At 38.9% G+C, this 27,479-nt stretch overlaps 1 protein-coding gene and 1 long non-coding RNA gene across 4 annotated transcripts; one reads left to right on the top strand and one right to left on the bottom strand.

The window, feature by feature from the left end:
- Nucleotides 1-5,362: 5,362 nt before the first annotated feature.
- LOC117291541 (neuron navigator 3-like) lies at nt 5,363-20,480 on the bottom strand. Of its 3 annotated transcripts, none has more exons than XM_033773332.1 (4): nt 20,149-20,480; nt 8,626-10,497; nt 6,797-7,013; nt 5,363-5,486 (listed from the first exon to the last, which is right to left on the bottom strand). In XM_033773332.1, the coding sequence occupies exons 1-4, from the start codon at nt 20,181-20,183 to the stop codon at nt 5,370-5,372; spliced, it is 2,241 nt and encodes a 746-aa protein (XP_033629223.1). In that variant the 5' UTR covers nt 20,184-20,480; the 3' UTR covers nt 5,363-5,369. The 3 variants fall into 3 exon arrangements, with proteins under 3 accessions (XP_033629223.1, XP_033629222.1, XP_033629221.1); XM_033773331.1 differs by lacking the exon at nt 20,149-20,480 and adding an exon at nt 12,429-12,530 and having other exon boundaries at nt 6,797-7,010; XM_033773330.1 differs by lacking the exon at nt 20,149-20,480 and adding an exon at nt 12,429-12,529.
- Nucleotides 15,651-23,892, top strand: LOC117291542. The gene is made up of 3 exons (XR_004519162.1): nt 15,651-15,736; nt 22,566-22,651; nt 23,864-23,892. It is a non-coding gene; the product is annotated as an uncharacterized LOC117291542 (long non-coding RNA).
- The last annotated feature ends 3,587 nt before the right edge of the window (nt 23,893-27,479 follow it).

Raw genomic sequence — 27,479 nt, forward strand, 5'->3', positions numbered from 1 at the left:
AGTTGTTTTGAAAATGTGTGCTTTCGGTACAGGGCTTAATTTAAAAAGGCAACCAGAGTCCAGATGCCTAAGCCTAATGAGAACGCTGTGCCTTCTTCTAACCCCCAGCTTTGGCTGTGACTCCAGCTTGGGCCCCAGCATTAACATCAAATGGAGCCAGGGGCCAGAGTGTAAGCCAACGTTTAGAAAAAAAACTAGTTTTGGGGCTTATTATTATACTTTGATGGTTCTCTACTTATGCAACAACAATTTTATCAAATAATAAAAAATCAAAGGTCTACTAACAAAACGCACCCTGCTAATTTTACCCAGAGCCTCAGTTTGATAACTGAAATCATTAAAGTAAACCATCACAATGAGGATATATTCAATTTAACTAAAGCTCCAACTTAAATAACGACCCAAAAAGAAACTAGATACTGAATGATATCAACAAAGAATACACAATCACAAAGTGCTTATAAGTAAGTACTCACTCATACACTGGCTGGAAAACATGGTGAGATGCTCTGAGAAAAATATGTATAATAAACCACACACCTCCCTCCAAAGATCCTGTTCCTACAACTTGTACCAGCCACAGTTATTCAAACAACAGTTTAAAATGAGCTCAATATAACCTGTAAGGTTTTAGCTTTCCGCTCACCAGATCCCTACAACCCCCCCCCCCCCAACTCGGTCCTCAAGGAGAAATCATTCAAACCCACCTTTTGAACATCTGTAGACCATCCAGGGACTCTATAATTGATAATTTATTGAAATGAAACTTTTTCGGTTGGTGGTAAGTTTCGATCAAAATAAATCGTGTCACACACACCAGGGGTTCTCGGTATTTCCAACCTAGATTCAAGATGTTGGCTTCAGATTCTTGAAAGGTACTCTGTTTTGTACTAAATATTACTCCAGTTTTGCCTTCTTGGGTGTGTAGGTGGGTGGGTGCCCTATTTAATATCCATCCAAGGACAACACATAGAGGTCATAAAAGTCTTATGGGGAGTATTCAAAAAGTCTGCAAAACTTTCTGAAGTCCCATGGTCGAGATAAGGGTCGCCAGACACACTAAGAGTTGATAATTTATTGATAAGTTTGACACTCATCCCTAGCCTGTACTTTGACACTTCTTCTCCAGCCCTGATTTCCTCTGTAGACTTTCGACTTGTCAGTCTTTCCAGTACCTCCGTCAAAGTTAAGAAATCCGATGACCCAAAAATTCTACCTGGGAGTCCTCCAGAGGAAAACGTCAGACAGTGGAAAACAAAGTCTTGCGTGCCAAACCTCATTCTTGAAAGTTATGGCATTTATTAGATGAGCGAATGAAATTAATTTTGAAAAAAAAAAAAAAAAAAACTGAAAAAGAAATTTCCCTTGGTTTAATCCTGAGGTATCGACACGGAATTCAAGTTAAGTTGCGTATTTGTAAGGCAGCCAATGGTCTCTTGAGAGTGTGTGTTTTTGTCACACTGCTTCTAATCAAGTCCTATGGGGGCTTACTTACAAAGGTTAGCGGGTATCATTTTGCCTTATACTTTCGTTTTATTAATTGGCAAGTAGTGTCCAAATTATTCCTTTTGTTCGCTGCCAAACAAAAGTTGTTTCCACAGAGAGACACGAGCCTCGCTGAAGACGTGCTTAACCATGGGTCGAAGGAAACACTGCTCTTACTTGTAAATATTGACCAGTCCAATTACCATTCACTGACCCAGAAATACAAATGCTCAGCGTATCTCAGCCCTATCTAACAATCGGTGAATTAATTATAGCTGATGAAGTGAACTCAGATTCGATCTACTGAAATCTACTTGCGATGTAAAAAGAACCCCCTCACAAACTCTTTCTTTGTGATAAGGGCACCCTGACCGAATGCACATCTCTTTACTCCACTCCTCCTTGGAAAGTTAAATTAAGCATGATGGCAAAGGGCGGCTCGCACTTTGAATCATCAAAGCTCCATGAGACTCAAAATGAGATAAACTGATCAATTCCCACGTTTGCGAATATCTTCAACCGAGTATCGCTTTACATGCATTGATTTTTTGTTGTTGACAGTGGTGGGGGAAATAAAAAGTGTTTGGTAAGTGTCGTGTACAGGCGGTGGTGTCTAAAAGGAAAAATACATTTTCTGGTGGACAAGTTGGCACTTTGAAAGGTGTCTAGCTTCTTAGAGGATTCTGGAAGAGGGACTGATTAAATTTGGGATGGAAAATGTTGCCACGCCGCGGGAACACTTGATTAACACGGTAATTTTGTTGCGAGTCCACCATGGATTTCAATCCCTTGGCAGAGCGAAATGAAATCTGGATTTGAGGGGGAGGGAAAATCCATTGTTATCTGCTGGGTGAGACTCAAAGTGAAGTCAATTTATTGGTTCTGTGACGTGGGAAACTGTAGAGCTGAACCGAAAATGAAAGTTTTCTTTTTCAGAATTCTCTCCAAGTGGTATGGTTGACTAGTTCTATGTTAAAAAGCTTCCTTATTTCATTTGAAATATAGACTAGTGTAAAAAGGTAAAGGACTAGTAAAATGTTAAACTTGTTCCATTGGCTAGTCACTGAAAAAGTTTATGGGCAAACCCTGATTAAGAACTGAAAATAGGGATTGAGTTGATGTTTGTGGATGACGATAAGGTAAGGAACCGCGTTTTGCTAAAGAAGCATGAGGATTGGAGATGATGGTATCCTGCGACTCATTCCCTGCGCTCTGGTTTTGACCAAAGAGTTAGTTGCTTGATGTAGGGTTTTGTCCATGTAATTCTAAACATGAAAGAAAATAGTTCACCGCTCTTTATAAACCAATCACGTTGGGATACAAATGATTAAACAAGAAAACAAGCAGGTGCAGAAATTGAGATGAGATGAATTCTTTTGTTTCTAATCAATTCCCACAATCTCCTCCTTCAAAAAATAAATGAACATCAACAAACCCGCCCGGGTAAAGTAAAAAAAGAAAAAAAAAAAGAGCTAATGCATCACCTTACCATCTCAACGAAAAATTTAAAAAATAAACCACCGGAATTAAGCGCAAAGAAACTGACTCAATTAGAGGGAGAAAGTGCGGGTCCAGTGTCCCGTCTTCTAATCTGATAGCTTGGATCCAGATTTGTCATGTGTGAAATTAATTTGTCAGCGGTCGGGAAGAATCGCATCGTCCCAGGGACGACGCTACAAAACAAACCCTCTTAGTCTCCGCAGAGACGTTTACTAAAGATCTATAATTAAAAGATTATTCAGTTGATTAAAAAGAGAGAGAGAGAACCTGGGGAGCCATTATTTTGGTTTGATGATTCCGAATAGTTTAAAGACAAAATGTTGTTCCAGTCACGAGTGCTAGAGAGCAAAGGAAGAACAAGATGCAAACAGAGAATTGTGGTATTTCTTTTTAGCTGCTTAAAACACATTACCAGTCAAAGAATCACGAGAATGAAAAAACAAACTTGCTGGAGAGAAACCACAGATTTATCCCAGGGACAAGACGCTGAACCGGTCAACAGATTAGGAAACCCCGGGCACTGGATCAGACAAACTCATCCTTTCTCAACAATTCCGTGTAATTTGGATTTAAAAGGATCTTGCCTTTGACGCATACAGAGATAAACAAAAACTGATTCTATTAAAAATATGATTGGCAAGCCATGGTTACAGGATTAAGTCCACTCCGCCAATGTATGGCAGCTGATTTTCAGCATCGTCCATTGGTCTGGTAACCTTTTTGTATCCCCGAGATCTCCACACGCCTCTACGAGCAATTTATTCCTCCCTCATGCATCTATGATCTCATCTGATATTTTGCCTGAATAATTAATGAAACCCGCGATTAATTATAGCTAGTGCAAACACCTGTCCCCGTTAGAGCACGGATCAACTGCAATGGTCTCCTGGATTAGCTATCACTTAAAACTGCCAGACAGAATGTACTTTAAGGACTGGATCAATAGCTGCACAACGATAATTAAATATTGCATAATGGGAAAATAAAGCTTTCACTCAGCTAAAAACTTAATGGAAATTATTTTACAATCAGCTTTTGAGTTTTCCTGGAAACATTTCTCCAGTGGTGCACCATCTTGACAGATGGTGGTGCCTTTTATGTTCAGACAGAATTTTGTGAGACGACAAAGAAAAGAAGTTGCATTTACAAATCATACAGTTTGTTCAAGCAAAAGCAATGAAATAGGTTTTTACTAATTTACCAGCAGATTTTGCAGCTCCCAAGCGTTGAAAAGTAAAATCAGTTCCAATCATGTTATAAAATGTTCGCTTGTTAGGCCCCTAAATTTTCCTGAATTAACTTTTTCAATCGAGGTAAAAAAAACCACAGTCAAGTCTTTACATGATCCAATTACTTTCTTTCAGATGTCAGTACCTGTAATTAAATCCAATAAGATCAAAAAGCACAAAAATAGAGGGAGAAAAACATAGACCAATGCAAATAGTAATGGGGGAAAAGGTCTCCATCTCTTCACAAGGCACCAACAGAGGGCAGTATAAAACTTCCAATAACACCGTTGGCAACAATGATGATACTATGCAATGATAGAGGGCGCTACAGCACTTTACTGATGTTGAGTGATGCTCCTTGGCTAAAAAAAAGATGTTGCTGTGAGTGCTCCTTGCATTTCACATCTCTGGCTAATTTGATGACCATGCAAAATGCTGTTACATTCCTCCCACTCCTTGTCCTACATTTCAACTCGATAATAAAATTCTCTCTCTCTCTCTCAGAATCTTTTGTTCCCTCTCACTGAACTGAAAGAGTAATTTCACAATTACTCTTTCAAATTCAGTTTCACATTCATTCCATTCTCCTCTTTATTTGATTTATCCAATCAAAAATGTTGCACCTTTATATTTGAACCAATTTAGGTGCTCATTGCAGCCAAGAAGAAAATGCACATGAAAAGGTTTGTTTCTTTTCTTAAAAGCATCGATTCAAACTTTCCCTTTCTTTGAGATAAAAAATAAATGGGAACACCATAAAGCAATCTGTTCATGGAAGAAGTAGTGACACAAGTATTTTGTAGGCTTGGAATTTCACAAAGGCCATGGGCTCCGTTGTTCTCGTCTTGGCGCCCCTTCAAAAGTTTCCCATCGACACTAAGATTTTCCAATGGAAGTGCCTTTTTCAAAAATGAAAATGGCCTTGCCCTCTCAAATGTCAAGTCATATAGGCTGCCTACAAACCAAATAGACCTTATGCATTAATGTCATCCAGCCACCGTCTTAGAGGTAAAACGATGAGAAAACAATAAAAACACACAGATTTGTATTGGCGGCACACAGGTTTGGCCAATGAATGGCCGCTTTTTTACCTCTAGGTGAGGCCGCCCTACTGATATGACATCATGTGCATAAGGTCTATTCCAAAAGTGAACACTAAACAGAAAGTGGACTTACATTTGTGTGGAGCTGATTAGATAAGTTGCCCACCCGCTCTTGCTCTCTGTCCAGTTCTCGTTTCAGGCGCCGGATTTCAATTCCTTTATCCTCCGACTAAAATAAATGAGAACACAAACATTGATTTTATTCACAAAATGACACTACCTTTATCACCAGACTGAGAAAAGAAAAGAGGTGTTAAAGTTAGCAACAAAATGATGGTGTAGGGCTTGTGGCTTTTGCAAGAGAAATGTATATTTTGAATCTAAATATACATTTCTCTGGCGAAAAGCTCAATTCCTACATAGTGGGGGAGAAGTTGTGACTTTGGTATAAAAGTATCTTGTTTTGATTAGTATGCCAGAGTTGCCAACTCTCCCTGATTTTGCAGAAAGTTCCCTGAAAATAAACCAATATGTGTCTTTTTGTTGTTATTTTATTTATTTTATAATACTTCACACTGGCAAGACACTAGCAGGAATTAAAAGATACAATCCTAAAAATAAAACAGACTGAGAAACTAAAAACAAATACAAACATTAAAAATTGGAGAAAAAAAAATACCAAGCCAGTAAATGGCAAGGAGGAACGGGTGACCAGCACCTCTGCAAGGTCGTCCTGCCAACAAAAATTGTCAACAAATTTTTCCACCCTTCAGATAATGAAAACAAAACCAAAAAAAACAAAACAAAAACGTGCAATCGTTGCAATTGACCAGGCTCAATTCTGTTCACAAAAGTTTAACAAATAAAATCCGGAGGTCGTTGGTTTAATTCCTGCTTTAGTAAACTTGTTTTTGTTCAACCCAAAATCAAAGTTAAGCAAGTGAGGCTAAATGTGGTATAGTGAAGTGATCCAATATGGTTAAGTTTTTGAGTAAGATAAGACAATTTACTAAGACTTTGTCAAGCCACTTTTTCTATCTCTCCTTAGAAGAGGGACCTTGAAGCCACTAATATTTAATCTTTTATTTAGATGGAGTGGTTTGACAGGTTGTTGCTACTCCTTCCCTACAGACTGATAGCACAACAGAGATGCCATCATTTGCATCTTGCAATCAGGGAGATTTTGTGTACCAATCAAGAAGAGAAAGACTCTTCTATGGTCGAAACCTCAGGCCACTAACTATATTTTGCATTTATACCATAGGTCCTCCTAGTTCGTAAGCAACTTCCAACTGCTAATTATATTTTCTCAATCAAGTAGATATTAAGAGTTCAACTCAACATAATAGGGAAAAAGTTTCTACCATCAGGGAGATTTTCAAATTAGTGCATTAGAACATGGAAAGATTGGTTTATTTTTAGGGAACTTTCTGCAAAATCAGGGAGAGTTGGCTACTCTGGCACACTAATCAAAACAAGATAGGTTTATACCAAAACCCTCAAGCCCATCACCATAATTTTAATTTTAACTGTTCATACCATGGAATACAACGATGAGCCTTGTGATACAAGTGACAAAGCAGAACCATGCAGCTCTCCATCCGGCTCACGGCAAAACGTCCCCATGCTCAATGCCGCCCTCTGTCGTTCGTCCAGGGAGACGCTGTTGTTGCGCATCCTGGGGTTGGTGGTGAATGGTGGTTGTGTGTATGCGCTGGCAGACATACTGTTAGATCGCACCATGGGAGAGTTGCTACTGTGGAGGGAGTAGGTAACAAAATGTTACAATCCAGTCATAAAAAATGCATTTAAAAAAAAAAAGGTGCTATTCAACTAGATCTGATTTCAGTGAGACTAAGAGCAGAAAATAACAAATTTATTCGTCGAGCAAAAAATTTGCAGGTGACAAGCAGCAAACGTTTAAAATCACATGTTTTTAGCTGGTACCTGTTTTTGCTAAACAGAAATTTTCTATGCTTAGCAGGCTGAGTTGCTTAATTATTCATACAATAAGCTGTCCTGAGCTTGTCTATGCAAACCAAAGCAAACATAAGATGAGTGACAGTTATTTGATTAAAGACTGGAATTCAAAATTCTCAAGATGCAAAGTTTCTGGCTACAAAAATAATTATTGTTGTTGTTGACTTTATCGTTGAGAGCAGGGACCAATTTCAATTGTTTTCCTGCTACAGTAAGCAAAACAAAACCGCCAAAACCATGCTTTATGAAATTGTACCAGTGTCTAGTCTACGACTCTGCTTATCTACTGATCTAAGTTTAAGATCACCATTCTGTGCCTACTGGGTTAGCACCAAACTTTTGCGCTAGGTGTGTAAGCAAAGAATGCTTTATGTGAAGTAAAATTGATGTGAAACATACCATTCTGTATGGTGCTGATTTCTTTACTACCATAAGCGCCTAATTTACTCTACATGGTAAGCAGAGCCATAAGCCATTTTGAGATATGGTGGATACATTACTATAAAACTATTTGGTTTGGGTAAATTTGGCTGTAAATATCCAAAGTGGTCACCACCTCAAAAAAGCTAATTGTATTGGGCCTTGGGAAACATTGTGTCAACAATTAAACTAAAACAAAGAACCATTCCTGAACGTACATTTTCTTAAGTGTTTCATCACACAATGCAATAATAATTAAATCTAGAAACAAGAGAATCATGCTCCAGGGGGGCTGATCATGCCTCATGCCACAACTCACTACCAATCACAGCGCCCTCTACGACATCCCTGGCGCGTAGCACGCAATGAAGTTACACGCTGGAGTATGAGACTACTAAGGACTACCAGGCGAGAATTACAAGGACAGCTACAGGCATTGGGTCTAACGGAGGGTTACCAGATCAAGAAATGGGGAAATCCAATTTGAAAAAACACACAATGAGAACTAAACATGACAGATAATACAGTGACACAAAAATCAAGCCATAATACAAAAGTTGCAAGCTATACAAGTTGTCACATAAAGTGTTATCATTAATGATTTTGGATGATCAATTTTAGTTTATTACCACACCAAAAAAAAACTTTGGCATTATTTCTACAAACTGTTAAATTGAGGTATCACCCATGGAAATATTTCTCCAATAAATTATCTTGATGTTGATTCTGTTATATATCTAAACTTGTTTATGCCTGGGCCCAATTTCATAGAGCTGCTTAAGCAGAAAATATTGCTTAACAATTTTCTGCTTAGCAGAAATGAGCAGGATACCAGTCAAAATTTTTACATGTTGTAATTTTAGCTGGTAACCCTGTTCTGGTAAGCATAATTTTGTTGTGCTTAGCTACTATTTTTGCTTAAGTAGCTCTATGAAATTGGGCCCTGGTGTTTGTAAACCTGATCTTACCTCATGCCGGGGATAGCGAAGAACTGCCCGACTGGCTGAGAAGCTGTGGAACTGGCGGGAGACAGTGGTGGCGCTCCGTCAACTGTGCTTGGGTAGCCATTGGCACGGAGCCAAGCTGTCTCTTCAGCATCCTTCCCAGCAAGGGAAATACTCAGCAACTTATCAGCCTGCCCTCTACTGCTGTGATGTGGAGAGGGTCCATTTGATGAAGGGGACGTCAAGCCGTAACGTTCACTTGTGGCACGACTTGTCATAGACATGGAGCTAGAGTTGTTTGAATCTAATGACTCCATGCTGCCACTTTCTGATCTGTTTAAGGTGGAGAGAGAGCTTGGATGCATATTAGCACGGGCAAAAGGACCGACCATACCGGCATGTAAGGATCCCAATCCACTATCCCTAGCCCCAGCATAGCTGCATGTATCACTCAGGTAACCACTGTAGCGTAAGGAATCCGAGTAAGGAGTCTTGGACAAGGAGAGGTCTGATGCCATATTTGTGGAAGCTCTTCGCGATGCAGGACCTGAAAACTGGGATTGAGTTGATGTTGGTGGATGACGAGGAGGTGAGGAACCATGTTTTGCTAAAGTAGCGTGAGGATTGGAGATGATGGTATCCTGGGATTTGTTTCCTGTGTTCTTAACACTGTCTGGTTTCCGACCAAAGAGTTGCTTAATGGAGGGTGTTGAGGACAAACTAGACTTGCTTCCACCAAGCTTTGACTTTCCTGTTTCTGATCCTGTTGGAGAGAGCTGTCCCATTTTTTCCTGGTTCTTATGGTTCATTCTCAGATCGGTATTTGCGTTAACATCTGCCTTGGCATTCCCGCCTGGAGGGGATGTTGGACTTATCTTCTGTCCTGCTTTCTGACGTTGCCCGTCCTTCATTCTTATGCTCCCTCTCTCAGGTGCTGACTCTGATCCGCTGAGCGATCCACTCATTCGTCCACCTTTCCCGTTGCTACCTGGATATCTAAAATTGGCTGACTTTGATGTTGAGATGGAGGTTTTAGCTCCAGCTTGAGCTGCCGTGGAAGCGGCTGGTCCTCCAGGTCGCCTGAAACCAAAACTTTGCATACCCTGGGATCGTCCTGCTGCTGCTTTCCTTGAATCTGGCCCATTAGGACTTAACTGTTCTTCAGTGTTTCGCTGACTCAGTCGAGATCCGTTCTTACGATCGAGAGTCCCTGTGCCGTTTTCGTACTTCATCCCTCCAGTTCTTGATCGTGGTAAACTTGGGGAGAGACTGGGATCAGTTTGTCGTGCAGCCTGCTGCTGGCGTACCTGAATGCGATCAAGACTGCGCTGCCAGCTCGGCGGTGGTGGTTGGATGCCACTTCTCCCTGGTGGAGACGCCAAGGTCCCCCTTTCTGGGTAACCACTCATTTTGCCCTGCTCTTTATCTGCTTTACTTTCCTCACCTTTTGTTTTTCTGCTCTTTGACTGATCGCTCTTACTCCCCTTTCCGTTCTTCCCACTTCCGTTGCGTTTTGGCGATGACTGCCCAGTAGTCGCGTCCTTAAGAATGCTCTTATTCAAAGCACTCCTACGTGGTGAGTTCTCACCATTCTTTCTTCTTACATCTTCTAAAGTCCGTCTCTGTGGTGAAGATTTTCCACGCTCGATGGGTATTCCTCCTTCACCGAATATCTCCAAGTTCTTGCCCGATTCACAAGAGTTGCGTGCCGAACTTCCCGGCGAGCGGCTGTCGTCAGACGAAGCACGCCCTCTCTTAATGCCGTCCCTACTGAGGAGATTGCAGGATGCCTGGGAGGAAGAGCAGCTGACGGAAGAGCCAGTGATGTTGTCGTCTGTGCTGATCTCAGCAATGGTGTCACTTATCCCACTGCTGATGGAGCTGCTGTCATCAATACTGTAACAAAGTAAGAAAAAGAAACGTTAGAATGTGTCATGAATAAGATTACATTTCATCAACAAATTTCAATAATGGAAAGCGTTTGACATTCACCCCACAGGGAGAGGATGTTATTGCAAGACAAGTTAAAGAGAGCAAAGGAGGGTTTTTTCTTTGTAGATCCAAACATCTGGACGGTGCCTGAAAGAAAACATTTCAGCAGTAAACGTTGATTGATGGAAACCTTTTTAGGGAAATCTTTTTGACAGCTTGTCAGGGTCAAGAAGCTTGAACAACGATTCCTTTCTACTGAAGTTTCCATCAAAACACTCTTCAATGTGGACAAACAGTTGATCAACCAAAGCAAAGAAATTCTTTTCAATCTACAAAAATTGCTGAGGAAATCTTTCCCTTAATTCTGGTGACATTCTCCAACGATTTATTTGGGGGCTGAGCTCTAATGATGATTTACCCTAGACACAGAAGGAAACCTCCTTGGTAAGCGGCAAAAGAAAACCCAGCGAGATACAATGGAAACGCCTCTGGCTCAATACCTCTGCCCGTAAATCAACAACTGACTAGTATTCCTTCGCAATCATCTCCCCCAGGCAACCCAAACATCCAAAACAGCAAAATAAAAAAAGGCAAAGAAGACAACCTCAACAATCACACTCCTTCTTTTCAATACAAGAAAAAAAGTATTGACAACTCATCCGCAAAACAAACACTGACTCTCACAAATGACTAAGATACTTCTCTGTCGAATGAAGACGTTATTCCTTAAATGAGATTCTGAAGGAGACTACTGTTTACTTAGTGCTTTAACACAATGACATAAAAATAGAGCAACCCTGGTTTTCTACCAGCATTTAAATAATGTTATGTCTTATTTAGCCCACATATCTACCAATAATGTCTGAAGGTGCTTGAACAAACAGAAACATTAAAACTTGTTTTCGACATCAAAACTTGTTTTCAAATTTGTTGATTTATGAGACTGCTTGTATGTAGCAACTTATAAGGGTAAACAAGCTGCTGATGTGCATCCAGCAGCCACTGCCAGAAATACTGTGGCAAATCTCTTCTCTTAGTCTTAGCGATAAGTGTAACTTGGTTCTTTTATGTGCATTACACAATAAATTTACCTACAGCTAAAGGCACTTGACACCTTTGGTAATTTTCAAAGACCAGTCTTCTCACATGGTGTTTCTCAACATATGCATAAAATAACAAACCTATGAAAATTTGAACTCAATAGGTCGTCGAAGTTGCGAGAGAATAATAGAAGAAAAAACACCCTTGTCGCACAAGTTGTGTGCTTTCAGATGCTCGAATTCAAAATTCAATTCAAATTTTTTAGTGAGAAATTACTTGTCCCATTCGAAGGAACAGTGGTTGTGCCATGTTCAAGAACACAAATGCCACAACCAGCACTCTAACCCACACTCCGCTGATCAGAAACACCAGAGCTTGAATTCAGAACATTTGACCGCTAGGCCACATCATGCACAATCTGTCCATGAAAGTGTTTAAAGATGTAAGCCTACCTCCAATAACAGCAATATTTCTCCTTGGATATCATACATATTATTTACAGGACAGCAGCATCGTTTAAAGGCACTGGACACGTTTGGTATTATTGTCAAAGACCAGAATTCTCACTCGGTGTGTCCAAACAAAATAACAAATCTGTGAAATTTGTACTCAATTGGTCATTTAAGTCGCAAGAGAATAATGCAAGAAAAAACACCCTTGTTGCACAAATTTGTGTGCTTTCAGATGCCTAATAAAAGGCTTCAGGCCCGAGTATTTAAATAAGAAGTTACCTCTTTCTTAAAGCTACGTTACTTCAGAGGGAGCTGTTTCTCACAATGTTTTATACTATCAACAGCTCTCCATTGGTTGTTACCAAGTAAGTTTTTATGCTAACAATTATTTTGAGTATTTACCAATAGTGTCCAGTGCTTTTAAAATCGGACGGTTTTAAATCCATGATGCCATTATCACACATTCCTCAATATCTATCCATCAGCTTCAGATTTCATCCGCATCCATAAATTGTAATGCAACAAATATCTGTAAGATTCATAGTTCTTCATCGCTGATTTCAAAATAACTCCATAACACTGTTAGCTGGTTCCGAACACAACTGAGCTGAAACTTTTAGGAAAAGTATGTATACTATACATGTAACTATTTGGTTTGTTAACTGTATTACTCAATTGGTGAACCACCTAATATTAACTATAGGCCCTACCCACAGAGGAGTCAAGGTTTAAACCTGAAATTCCAACAGACTCTACCAAAGGTAATAATTTCTTTTCAATTTTGATTTACTACAGCTTTACAATACAATCCAATCCCAAATAATAATAAATACAAAAAATCCCTACAAAGTGGACAACAATATCCCCCCTGGGAAGACGAATGGAACATGACCTTGCTTGTTGCAATGATGGTGACAACCAGAACACATCATTTTATGATGGGGGGGTTTGTACAATGGTTGATAAATATGATTGTGATTGATCACTTCACTTCAAGTCAAAAGCTCCCCCGAGGGGCAGTTTGCCTGACACCTTGCTACAAAAAAAAGCTGCTCACTCAAAAGCTGATTTAAAACCAAGCCCTCCGGATATCCGCTCACAAATCATTATCAATGGTCGATGCAATGCAATGACACCATAAAATCTTTTTTAAAATTGCCCAACAAATTTTCAAGCTACCCACAGGGCCCTACATACTAATTACAAAACTACCTTTATGATGCTGTACCCAAACGGGTCTCTACGTCAACCTCTTTTGAGATCAGGGAAATGGGTGCAAAAAATGGTTTCAGGGTATTTGTATGTTAGGTGGGTAAGATTAAAGCTCTATGGACTAACCGTGTGACAATTTTTAACCTGGGCCCAGATTCATTGCTTAAGCACAAAAAGTGGCTAAGAACATTAAAGTTGTGCTTACCAGAATAAGGTTACCAGCAAAAGTACCATGTCACATCATTTTTTTTTTAACTTGAGAAATAAAGTACCTTTGTGTGATCATAACCAAATCTGTTTTCATAACCAAATCTAAGCAGACACTTGAAATAAACTCAAACCGATTTAGTCATTCGAAAAGAACGTTCATGATTGTGAGTGGATCGATTGAAAACAAAAACCCCAAACTTTCTGAAGATGAGGTTTTTTTTTCCCACAGCAAAACAGACAGGCGAATGCAATTACCTTGGTCAAAATGTCACAGAAGATTAGTAAACCAAGAATGCACCTTCTTTATAAACCTACAAGGCTACTACAAAAGTAAGTTACCATGGAATGCAGTAAAAACCTCAAGTGTCTTTTCTACGTCTCTATTGTCCAAGTCATAGGAGATTAGCGAATCACTGAGGATTAAGATTTAGACCACAATAGGATCAGGCAGTCTTACAATCCCTAAACTGTCTCGATTATGAATCATTACACTGGATAATCTTATTGATAGTAGGGAAAGTTTTTTTGTGAAAGTTGCTCGCCCTTGAGCATCTTGATGAGTAAGGACTTAAGGAACAGGACTCAGTTTCAAAGCACTGCTTTAAGGTACTGGACACCTTTGGTAAATATAAAAGAACAGTACTCTCACTTGGTGTATCCAAACATATTCATGAACTAACAAATCTGTGAAAACTTGGACTCAATTGGTCATCAAAGTTGCAATGTTGTTGTTTGTCAAAAAAGTTTAAAATAAATAAAAAATAAAGTAGCTAAAAATTCCATTAAAACCTTCAAATCTTAGATTTGTGAGTTTCCTGGTCAATCTTACAATCTTTTTGAAAAAAAAACAAAGAAAAAAAAACCTTAATGCAACAATTTATCAAAAATGTAAATTTCCTACCCTCTCCTCGCATACATGAATCCATAATTCTTCCAACGTATTCCTTCGCCGCTAGCGACAAACGCTGAATCACCTCGTACCCGCCTTGAAGACCGCGAATGAGATTTCACATACAGAGTCATTTTGGCAGCTTCTTCAGAACGTCAGATAAATTCCAACCAATTCTTATTTTGATGCTGGTAATTAGCAACAGAGAAGGTTACCAAAGAACACACCAAAGTTAGAGCTTTTTTGTTGAGAAACTTTTGAAAATCAATGGAAGAAAACAAAATCCTGTCCCGTCAACTCAGCATGGAGACTTTCAAACAACTTTGAACCCTCCAGAAAGCAGTGATCAAATCATGTCTCAACAAAACTTTGGTAAAGTTCTTACACTGCTAAAAGCTCAGAAAACATCTGAACATTTCATTAAACAAATGTCAAGATTCTAATCTCCTTTGCTTATTTACAACACACCCAGCAAGTGTATACCACTTCAAAAGAAAAAAGCTAAATCCTCAGAGAGCTTCGATCCACACTTGCCAACACCAAACACTCAACAGAAGAATTGTCCTGTTAAGCTTTCTATTCTGTGGTCCATCCAGAAAACAAGAAACCATGTCTTGAAGAAGAAGATCCCAGAAAGCTTGTAAACAAATCTCAGTCGCTACTTAAAAGCCTTCACTTCTGTTCATGAACTAAGCTAACACCAGCCGAGAACCAACTCTCCAGAGTGTACTTGAGAGACTAGAGTTACCTCTCCTCCCCAGGCACTACAACCTTACCACCTATCCACACTTGACTTTCACATGTGCAAGCATGAGAAAACCAAACTTCCCCCGTGGAACAGGTACCTACCCCATTTTGACACCCCAAACATAAAGGGTTGCCCTGGCCCGCTATTGTCAAGGTGGCTGCTACTTCGCTGCAGGACCGTCTACACCCATGCTGTCTTAACCGTTTGAGTTTTCTTTCACTTCACCATTGGGTAGTCTACCTGGACACTAGGACAGCCTGTTGGGTGTCATAAGTTTTTGTGTCAGTCAAGGTAGTAATTCAAGTGCATTTAATATGTCTTTGTCTTCTCCCTGCAGAGGTTCAGACAAGATTTCCAGTCCAATTGTCTGTAGGTAGCGTGTGTAACAGATTTTGGTTTTTAAACAAGTTTTTATTTGTGATTCATAGGGAAGATTGTTGTTTTGAACTGTGTTTTTTTTTTCCTTTTCTTCTTTTAAAGTGTGCAGGTGAGGTGGATATCACTTTGCACTCAATTTGACATCAGGTTGAAAGGTTTACACACCGCCGACTGATAGACTAAAAACTCTGCTAGTTTTACCTCCAATGACATTGAATGGTTGAACCCTAGCAGAAGGGAATTTCAAGCATCAGCATGTGGTCATTATACAAGGTTTGTCACTCCTTATTCATGCTATGACAGCACCACAAACACATCCTCATCTTTTGTATGAGGGATTGCACAATAGAACATCTCACTGTCACTTTGGTTGCACTTTTGTACATTTAAATGGTTGGTAATCGGTCGTAAGCGCTGACATAAGGTCAAACATTACCAGGAACTTGATGTTCAAACTGGCATGCCGTCCAGAGGAGAGCAACCTGTAACACTGTGAATGCAGTACAGTGCAGTTATTCACTACAACTTCATACACGACACAACCTCTTTCTCGCGAGCCCAGAAGAAGGGCGTAACAAAAAGTGTGATCAGAAAGATAGCGTTCTCCCGTTAACAGTGGTGTACTGGCAAAATGCCAGTTGAAACACCTGACGACCAGTCGAACTTCTCTCCAAGTAGTCCGGCTGGCTCGTTCAGTGTTGTCAAGCATCCCTAGTTTATACAAAATATGCACCAGTGAGAAAACCTGATGGACAAGTGAAACTGGTCCTACTGGTTAATCACTAAAAAAAAGTTAAGGGCAAACCCTGTAATAATTAAATCTGCTGTATTGTGTTTGACCGCAAACCATATTACCTAACACCTAAATACATTAACAGGTAATTTATGACAAGTTTTTTCTTTGGGAAAGTTTCTTAGAATTAACAGCAATCGTATTCGAATACTGAATATATTCAGTAGACAACAAAGATAAAACTTATGCATGGTTGAAAATACTAACTAAGTAAGAAAGGTTTGAGGTAGCACCATGATGTCACCGGAAACCTAACTTACCTAACAACTAAACACATTGAGGGAAACTTTTGACAAAGTTTTATACTTTAGGAAAGTTCCTTGGAACGAATTTTAACTCTCCAAATAAACCTCAACAGTCTAAGTCTGTATCAATCAGTGTGGATGAGTACTCTTAAAAAGGTCAAGCTTGGACCACAGCAAATCTAAACTAATAAACAACTTTTTTGTGATATAGTACAACCATTGTGTCAACAAAGGATTATTGTTATTATTGTACGAGAAATATTATCAACTGAACTGGAACTTGGAAAAGGTACTAAAACGCTTCTGAACGGAGACAAATACATACTCACACAAAAAAATACTTTGACTTGTTTGTACTTCGCTTGAACTCCAACTGAGCTCGTTCCTTGTGAAGGACTTAACAGATTATTAACCTTTTAAACTTTATTTGTAGAGATTTAAGAGCGAAAGAAAGAAGTCCATAAAAACAACAAAGTTCTATACAGAGTTTTATTCGCAAGCTAGTGTAACCAACACTGCAGATATTTCCCCTGTGTATACGAAAACAAGACTGTGTGGAATGAACGTACTTTTTCAAAAACCCCAATACCCCTTTAAAGACCGTGATAGTACACCGTGGAGCCTCTAGGAACTCTTGGATCACATTCTCTGTTGATGTCTCACCCCCCCCCCCCCATCACAACCACCCCCTCTAAAGGGGCCCATCTACGGGGAGAGAAACATCTTCAGAGAGTAGCGTTCTATGTTTCCTCAGATAGCCTTTGATTCTCCACTGAATGGCCCAAGAAGTGTTCAAAAGATGACAGCGTCTTCTCTCTGAGTAGCCTTAAGAAACGACAAGGAGTGTGTGCGTGATGTGAGACTTCCTCTCGGTGTTTATTACCATGTTAATGGACACTGCAAGCGGTGCTCAATAGAAAGCACAGCTTCTTGAGCACAGTCTTAAAGACTTATCTGATGGCTCGGTCTTTGATCTCTCGTTCCAGCAAATTGTTTCACAGATTCCAAGCAGTATTTCGTGACAGAATTTCAAAATACACAGCTAGGCTTTTAATAGAAATGCATGGGGAAGATATTAGCTGCAAGATGGGTATCTTTAACAATACTAGCAAATACTGTATCAAGGGCCTGGGTATAACTTGGTTGCTTTGATGGAAGGGGGGGGGGTTCAAGATTAGCACTTGAAAGGTATAGGAACTGAATATTGGATTACTTTTTACTAAAAAACTACCAAAGTATTACAGATGATAAGAAAACAAATGAAATTCCTCAAAGTGTGAGTTTTCAGTATCTTTTAAAATAACATTTACAGCGATAATTTTCTCTCATAATAATATCTTCCATAAGGTATCAAACAGTTAATACATTCCAAAAACTTGGAGGTCGGGACAAAGTAAGACATTCCAACACAAGTAAACAGGTTTTTAACACCACAATCCTGTAGGCTTTCCAATGCCCTGAAGCAAATCTACTCCTTTTGCCTCTAATTGCTTGTTCGACGTTACTGAGCACCATGCACACATCTATACCCAGTCCTTTTCCCCACTCCTCTTTTACTCAGTGTGAGAGAGGTACAGTGGAAGGGTGTTACAAGCATGCATACAATATTCCTCTGGGGTCTCTGCTATAGAATTCAACCGTTTTTTTCTCTCTCTCAAGAGGGGACAATGGCATACAAATTTCTTTCCCAGTCAACCGTTTTTTCATTTGCCCTTTTTTTATTTTTTTAAACTCAGGTTTTGGAATTGGACCAAATATGTACTTCACATTCACAAGAGGTTTATATCATGTTCAAATTGAGAAATTGAAGAAAGAAAGAAGGAAAACAAGTTTGGGTTCTAGAAATAACCTTGTGCTGAATTTCATCCCCCAAGGAAATTTTTCGCAAGTGTCACTTTTGACAGGCTGAAACGAGGGAGGAAAAACATCAGAAGTGGTTTTTTCAAAAGGCGAGCTTTTAGAACATTTTGAACTGCGGCTATTTTATGTCGGTGAGCACCAAAGGTGTCGCTCTCCCATGTCACAACCTAAAGCTGCACTTCCATTAAAATCACAAACCTGCGTTGACATTTTAGAGGCAAGGTGTTTGGACTTCTATGGTTTCAGAACAGATTGTCACAGAAAACCTCTTCGTTAAATGAAAAGTGAATCCTATGTGCAAAAGAACTTCTGCGATGGTAGCTTCTTTTTTTCTTCAGAAATTGTTTTTACCTCTCTTTAAAGCTGGAGTTAAGCAGCAAACTCTACACATGAACATTAAAAAAACATTAATAAAATTACTCATCAAATACACAAGTATTAAGTTCAAAAAGAAATACTCAAAAAATGTTACCAAGTCAGTTTCCCTCGTAGTTTATTATTTGATACCTAAAACAAATAATTGCATCCCCTGAGGTGATCCCCTGGCTGCCGCTTCCCAGGGTTACCCAGGTGAGCTGGATCGATCGTAAACTTGGATATGATCCATGGTTATATGGCAGCTACAGTTTGAATGGCTTCTGACTGGCACCCCAAACAAAAGATTTTTACAAAATATGCAGACCACCATCATTATAACTCAGTTGGTAGAGTACTGGTACGTTAATCTTGACGTCGCATATTTTAATAAGTCTGACTCTGAGTAAATTTTTCTTTGTTTAACCCCAAATTATTGAAAGTTTTCCCAGTCAGTTGGGTTTATTACTCAGTAATAAAATAACAATAATAGTAATAAACAGGTGCCCTGTTGATAGACGCCATCCACAAAAAAAAGAATGGAGACTTTCTTTACCAAATTAAACTGATATAACGATGCTGGAGCAAACAAACAAGTGACACTCCTGTCCGACCTCAAGCGATAACCTGAACACAGATATGAGAATTTTGCCAACAAATGATAACAAAATCCAAGCTCTACTTTAAATATAAACCAGCCTTAGAAGTAAAATGTAGGACTTTCTTCTTAGAAAATAACAGAAAAAGTTAGAAATACATCCAACAAACAAACTTCTCGTATCATGGTAGCGGTACCTGATTCAAACTGCCTTTAACCATCGGGCTAGCTTAGTGGTCTAGTGGTAAGACGTCGATCCGCTCTCTGCAATGCATTAGATCGTAGGTTTGAATCCTAATTAAGTGATTTGCTTGTGGACTTCTTAATACATTACTTGATAAAGTACAGAGTATACAGTGCTCAATACACTTTGGTGTAAAAGGTAAAAACCAAATTATATTCCAAATGTTATGCCATCTCAAACTTTCAGTATATATTGGTACTCAGTGTTTATATCCGAGTTAAAACTTGAAATGAAAGCTGATAATTTGGCTGTGTGTGTGTGGTGGTGTGGGGGGGGGGGGGGGGTGTAAGAAATTATCTATGGACACAGCTGTACATATGAAATAATGGCATATTCCCTTCCTGTGGCTACTGTTGGGTCGAGATGACACTTACCCCTATCATTCTAAGCTGCAAAGAAGGTAGATGATCACAATCACAATCACCATAAGTTTGTATGTCCAAACAGGAAATAGATGGAGTAAAAAAAACATACATCACTATCCCTGAGTCTTGTAGGCTTTAAGTCCACAGTGACAGGATACTATACTGTTGAGTTATGACCACTAAGTTCACTTCTAGTCCAGTATTAACCTGTGCGTGACACACTTACCTACTCCAGTGGCGTTTTCGTGTACATGACATCATCTTAATCACCACCCCCTTTAGCTCAGGGGCACCCTACTCCATGAACACCCACTACTTAACTGCATGCAAACACTGACCCCTACCACGGTTCAGTGTAATCATCAAGTCAAAACCTCCAAAGAATGGAGGGGGGAAAAACGGTCCAGAACAAGCGAGCCTCTTTTGGTAGAGGAGAAGAAAGGAGGGGACTCCTAATAGCTGTGATGAGACCAATCCATCATCTGGCACTCTTTGTGTAGCTGGCCATAGGGTAGAAAGTGTTTCATCAAGTCTTTACACTGCACTCCACATGCTGTTTGTAATGTGGCTTGCAGAGTAGGAGTAAACAAATCTGAGCTACTTATGAATAATGCACGATGATCCCCCCCCCCCCCCCCCCCCCCCCGAGAAAAGAAAAAAAAATCTTTAGATGGCGCTACTGTAAGTTGCAGATTGATGGTTTAAATGGTTGACAAAATAAAATAAAAATCTGAGTTTCTCATGAATAATACATTATATGATAATGAGATGATTGTTGCACTGCTGTAACTTGCAGTTTACTGGCTCATAAAGAGAGGACAGTGCTTGAGTCAGAGCTGCTCATGAATAATGCATGTTCTGATTATGAGCAAAACATCCTGATCTATCTTTATCATTTCACCTATATATAAACATGGAGCTATAAAAAAGAAACCATCCTCATGCGACCGCAACTTTAGTAAGTGTCACTGCATCCACAGAGTCATTTTCACCACCGATGAGAACACTTCAAGAATACAGCATTCATAAATTCAAAACCCATAGAGCACCAGACTGGCCTCATGAGAAATCCATTAAAAAGTGTCCCATTTGGCCATAAACAGTTTACACATGCACATTTTGTACAAACATATCACAATACAGATCCACTGCTTGAAAACCTGTGCAAACAGAATATTACAAGTAGGCCTACCTCCATAATGTAGCCCCCCCCCCGGACAAGTCAGAAATTGCATTAAGACTTTCTTCCAAGAGACCATAGTACTACAGTTTTGACGACCCTCCTCTACAGCTAGAACTAAATCAACTTGAAGAAGTTGTCATCATCTTGAATGGGTTCAGTTACCAACAACAATTGCTCCCAAGACTTAACAAGGAGGGAGATCTTCTGAGAGCTGTGACAGAGACTGCCAGATGTAAATGTTCCACAAGAGGGAGTGTTCAATGCCGGATTAAAAAGCAGCTAATCCTGGGTATGGTACTCCGGGATGAGCATTTAATCTGGTATTAATCCTACCTTTGCTCTAAGGTCCTACTGTCAACCGAGGAGTTTAAGATTGAAGGAAAGGTACTGCCGTTGATTTCACAAAACTCTTCCAAACTTAGGACTAATCTTAGGACTTAGGACGAGTCCCAACCCTGCACTGTAGCATGCAGATCTTAAGATTAATCCTAAGTTAGGACGAGTTACTCGTCCTAACTCGAGATAAGACGAGTCCTAACTCTTTGTGAAATCGACGGCTGCATTACTAGCAGCCAAATAAAAAATTAAAAATGAAGAAAAAAAACTAATTAACCATCTTTCCAATCACACACTAGTTTTAATCATCAGTTAATTACTCTGTCTGAGATAATCTAAACTAAATTAAACCTTTCATTTGATAACATAATTAATAAATAAACCAAGAAGAACAAGATAGATGCAAGCAAACTTGTGTGATACATTACATGATGTACAAGGACAATTTTGTTATAGCATTCAGATATGATATGTTTGAATACTCTCTAAATGCAAAAGAGTGAAAAAGCACTCTTTGAAGAGCCATATAATATGAGGGACAACTCTTTTTCGAGTGGTCTTCCAATCTTTTAAATTGAATGTTGCATCTTTTTAAGTGATTTTTCACTCTGTCCTGGAGTGAAACCCCTCTAAAAGAGTGAAATAACCACCACTCTTTTTAAAGAGCTATGAGGGACAATTCGAAATGTAAAGAGTGGTGTTTTTCACTCTTTTACATTTAAAGAGTACAGGTGATTGATAGAGGGTATGATATCATATGAAATAAACTTTAACATACCTTCAAGATTTTGTGCACAGAAACTAAGGAACTGAAACTGAACTCTCCAAAGATTTAATTAAAGCATTTGCTTCAAGTTGTTTTCATATGGGTCTGTGGCATCAATGTACACACATCCTGTGTCCAAAAAGCTGTGCTTTTAAAACATGTGTGCAAAACAAACTCATCATACCCATCAGGTGACCCATGACCCTGCCATTGCCATGACCTCTGACCTCAGGTCCATCACCACTCCTTCCTTGGTGGAGTGATTATAGACCACAACCACTGCAGGAGGTGAAGCTGCTAGGTGATATCACAGAGGATTGATTGTTTATACTTTGAACATTATTTTCATAATTCTAAGATCCAGTGGTTTCTTGGGCATAGGAGCAGACGTGACCTTTAAAACCTCAGCCTTTCCTGGCACATATGGAGGACCAATTGAAAAGAGTAGGTATGGAATTGGACAGGAATTTCCTTTTAACACTCTCATTCAAGAGAAATTTACTAAGCTTGTGTAAGACCACGACTATAGATGGTAAGACCATGGAGGTTGAAATAGACCCACATCAATGGAACGAAAACACTTACAAGAACTATTAGTCAGTTGTTTTTGCTATTACTCTGGAGTAATAGAAACTTGTATCTGTTTGAATAAGTGGGCCAAAGCTGTCTTCTAAAACAACATCAGGACCCTTTTTCCTTCAAATAATACCCTAGTATCTTCAAGAAATAAACTTCTTTATTCTGAAAGCAAAAAAGCCACCACTGCACAAAATTATTTTCAGTTAATGTTATTGAAAATTTCTGGAGAGATAAAAACTTGTATCAAATGGGCCAAAAGATATCTTTAAAAAAAAAACCATTGTGGCTTTTTCCTTCAAATAATACCAGTATCTCCAAGAAGAAAGCAAAAAAGCCACCACTGCGCAGGATCATCTTCAGCTTACATTATTGAAAACCAACTCTAATGACCTTTCTTGACCTCAATAATAAGTCAGGAACCTTCACCTTATTGAGAGGACAGACTTACAACCCACCAAGGGATGATTTATAAATTGGGCTTGTGGAAGGGGGGGGGGGGGGTCACTAACAAGATGTTTTGATGTAGGCCTAAATAAAAGGTGGTTACCCTTCACACTGAAAGAGTGTTGCTAAAGGATTTGGGTATTTTTTGTATTTAAAGGAACATTACAGAATTGGTTTTGCTAGCAATAAAGTTGCTGGCAGTGTAAGCACTTTATGTAATCCATCATATACATAAACTGACAAACCTGTAGAAGTTTGAGATCGATCGGCCATCTGGGTCACGAGAAAATAGTGGAAAACCAATTACACATTTTTCATTGCATTGATGCCAAAACAAAAACAAATAAAACGCTCACTGAGCGATTAACTCCAAACGCGAACTTTGATTATTTATTTATCATAAAATATGAAATTTCAGCCAAAAATATTTCAAGGGATGTTTTCTACTATCATCATCATTAGACCGTGTAAGTTTTATGTAAATCTGTGATCTTCACGATTTTTGATTCTTACCAATTCTGTAACGTTCCTTTAAATATCAGTAATGGTAAATCCGTTGTACATGCTAAAATAATTTTCATAAGACGAAATTATGTTTGTGACATTGTTTTACTCATTTCTCACAAACTACAGCACCTCAGCAAGAAACATTTTAAGGGAAGATTTCTACTATCATTATCTTCAAATTAGGTAAGTTTAAATTAATCTGTGGTCATTGTGTTTTGTGTCCTACAAAAAGTACCCAAACCCTTTAAAAGTGCTATCAGCCAGTAATTTTTTTGTCTTGATTTATTTTATCCAATGTCAGAGTATATATGTTAAGATGGGTTCACTGTAAACAGCCATATGGGAAGGTTTGATAAGTTATGTTGCTTGATTGTATGATGTTCTAGATCTGAGTTGTGATTTTCCATTAATTTCAGTACTATTAGTTTGCCAAAAAGCTGTTCAAAGCAAACCTAAAAGAGCCTCGTCTTCAATCTCTCAAACTGTTGCAGTAAATACACCAAAACCAAAATCTTCACAATAAAACCTGGATTGTGTTTTAAAACCGTTGTACCTTTTTAAATGTAGTAGGTAAAAACACAAAGTAAAATGTCTCAAACTTTCTTTTGAAAAGGTCAACAAAATAACTTTCAAAAAGATGACAACACCACAGCCATAACTCTCCAACCTACTGTGAACTTGACCTCTACAAGTGACCTCTCTGTACCTAATCAAGGTTTTCTATACAGATTCCACTCCAATCAACAGCTGAAAGTGCAGCCAGACACGTTTTATCTACAGTGCATTCTTCAGGAAAATCCATCACACTAACTTCGATGCTTATACGACCAAAACAGACTCGACCCACCACGATAATGAATTTGAGAGACTTGGCGCTGGTTGGAAATGAAATTAAGAAGTACATTATTAAATATGACATGAATGGCTCAAACTGGAATGTCGATTTGATTATATTGAGGAAAGCTTATAAGAAGACGTAAATAGATTTATATTTGTTGACGATTACACTGACCGAGCCTGAAGTTGTAATAGCTTAATGAATATTGAATCGATAATCTAGTGCTGCACTGAAATAAAAACAAATTAGTGTATATTTTATTTGCTTGAAAATATTATTATTATTTTTTTACAAGTTCGGCCAGAGTGCTTATACATGCTCTAATTCATTAGTCTAATTCAATTTTCTTCCATACTTCAAAAAGCCGATTTTGATACATATTTATGCATGTCCCATTGGAAAGCAAGTGGTGGTTTAATTTTTTTCTGGGATAAAACAATAAAACCAATCCAACGAACCTGCATGTTTGAGCAACTTAAAAAAAATCTCTAAAATCTCACTTGCTTTTAAATTATTCACACATGAGTTTTACTTACTCCGTATAACTGCTTTTTTTTTGTGTGTGTTAAATTTGTGGTAAGGTCTGTGTTAAATTCTCTGGTTAGTTAAAGCATAGAGTAAGACTCTATGGTTAAAGACACTGGACACTATTGGTAATTGTTAAAGACTAGCCTTCACAGTTGGTGTATCTCAACATATGCATAAAATAACAAACCTGTGAAAATTTGAGCTCAATCGGTCGTTGGAGTTGCGAGATAATAATGAAAGAAAAAAACAGCCTTGTCACACAAAGTTGTGTGCTTTCAGATGTTGATTTTGAGACCTCAAATTCTAAGTCCGAGGTCTCAAAATCAAATTTGTGGAAAATTACTTCTTTCTCGAAAACTACATTACTTCAGAGGGAGCCGTTTCTCACAGTGTTTTATACCATCAACCTCTCCCCATTACTCGTCACCAAGAAAGGTTTTATGCTCATAATTATTTTGAGTAATTACCAATAGTGTCCACTGCCTTTAGAGCGCTTTATAAATGCTTTGTACTATGATTAATTGTTATTATGAATAATCCTTAAGTCAAAACAAAATGATTAAATCTCTGCTCCTCCTCCCTTGATCGTATCATTTCTGTTGACGTAATACAATCTACCATGAGGTCTTGTAAAAAAGAAACCCCCGCAAATTGAGATTACCTTCCCTAGTTAAAAGTAATTTCCTCCGCCGTGGTACATAATGAATGCACCTTCAACTCCCTCACTGCCGTCTATTTGTGTTCGAGTTGAGAGTTCACATCCCCAGATGGGGAGACACCATCCCGCAACGTCAGGCTTCATAAACGAAGCCTTCAATAATGAACCAAGTCAGCATGGTCTCTTCCCCTACAGGGATTCGCTTCCTCGGAAATTACACACGAGACAACGACATGAACGAAAAGAACGGGGAAAAAATTTATCCGGGGGGATCATGGGGCTGAATCGTGTTGGCCGAACGTCACTTCACGGTCTTGTGAGCTCTGCGCGAAGCGTAGATAACGTGACATTAAGCGCAGGATTCTGAACTACAAGTGCAGCCGGCGATCCTAGCCTCTCTCTCAGTAATACAAAAACAAAATCGCGTAGATAATACTTGACCAAACAAAATGCACTTTTTTCTCAATTGATTTGGCTGTTTACTCTTCAGTTTGATTTTCATCCAGAAATTATACAGGCCCTATTAGGCTTCTTCCTTTTAATATTTTGAAATCACTTCAATTTTGCCCGTTGACTGCAAGTTTGATTCTGAATTAGCTTTATATCAATGAATGAATGCATGAACTTAACAGACTTGATGCTCTTTATTTGGACATCGAAAGTACAGCCCCTTTTGTTCTTCAAACTCAAGAAAGTTCACAGTTGTCCCTTTTAGAATTTATTTATATATTCATTCAGGCTTTAAAAAACTATAATAAAAACAGAAGACGTCAGACACAGAAGAGAGAAAAAAGAGAGAAAGAAAGAACACCCCCAGCTCAGCCCAAGAATTGCCAAAAAGTGAACTCAATCACTTTCCAAAAGAGCAGTCACCTTGTTACATCCAATAGACCCTTCACATAGGTCACTGTTGCTGAGGTCAAACAATTGAAATACACACATTGTGTATGTTCCACGCACTACTAAGTCTTCTCCTGAAGACGAGCAGAGTATACTGTTTGAAACATCGAGACCACACCGTCTCTTTTCAGAGCCAACACTCCCTCAAAAGAGATGGTTGTACCCGCAAATCTACTATTTATATTTATAGTTATTTTTATTCGTCACACCATGCAAAGCTTCAAACACCATTAATTCTTTCACCTCTATGAGGGCCCTGTTTGAGCTTCTGATTTCATATGCAAGGGGTCTAGAGCCTGACACCCCCCCCCCCCTCCCAAAAAAAAGAAAAAAAGATAGTGAAGAGAAAAAAAAAGATCCTACAAATGGGTTCTTCAATTATCTTTAATGTTACACAGTGAATAAAGGGTCTCCATGTGTCTAAAATAACTAAGACATCTTGTTAAATATTTACTTGCTGAGTTTCCTCTAAGAAAAAAAATCTCTTTACAGACGGTTTATGAATTTATAATCACGTTGTCACTACACTAGGCTGGTACGTAGAAATGCTGTCAGCGTTGGGTGTGTAAGGAATACGTGGTAACTTTATCACATAGTAATTCTAACCATCCTGCTGTTTCTAACTTAGTCAGGACTCAACTTGCAAATCAAGCTCAATTTAGACGAGTTAAGAGGGGACAATCGGTTTCCTAGTTTATGAACTTTGAGTTAAGTATTTTAAAAGTGAATAGCTCCCCCCCCCCCCCACGCTAGGGTTAACTTACGCAGTGAGGGGGTGTCTAGATCAGTGGGGGTGCTACCTACACATTGGTCTTGAC

Source organism: Asterias rubens, chromosome 6, assembly GCF_902459465.1.
Source record: "Asterias rubens chromosome 6, eAstRub1.3, whole genome shotgun sequence".
Classification (NCBI taxonomy): Eukaryota; Metazoa; Echinodermata; class Asteroidea; order Forcipulatida; family Asteriidae; genus Asterias; species Asterias rubens.

What these genes read in the sequence shown, in the direction of transcription:
- LOC117291541 (XM_033773330.1), bottom strand. Translation starts at nt 12,490, where the DNA reads ATGTGTGATAATGGCATCATGGATTTAAAACCGTCCGATTTTAAAAGC. An exon ending in TTCGCTATCCCCGGCATGAG is followed by an intron (nt 7,014 to 8,625) that starts GTAAGATCAGGT and finishes CTCCCTCCACAG; the next exon opens with TAGCAACTCTCCCATGGTGC. An exon ending in GCTCATCGTTGTATTCCATG is followed by an intron (nt 5,487 to 6,796) that starts GTATGAACAGTT and finishes CATTTATTTTAG; the next exon opens with TCGGAGGATAAAGGAATTGA.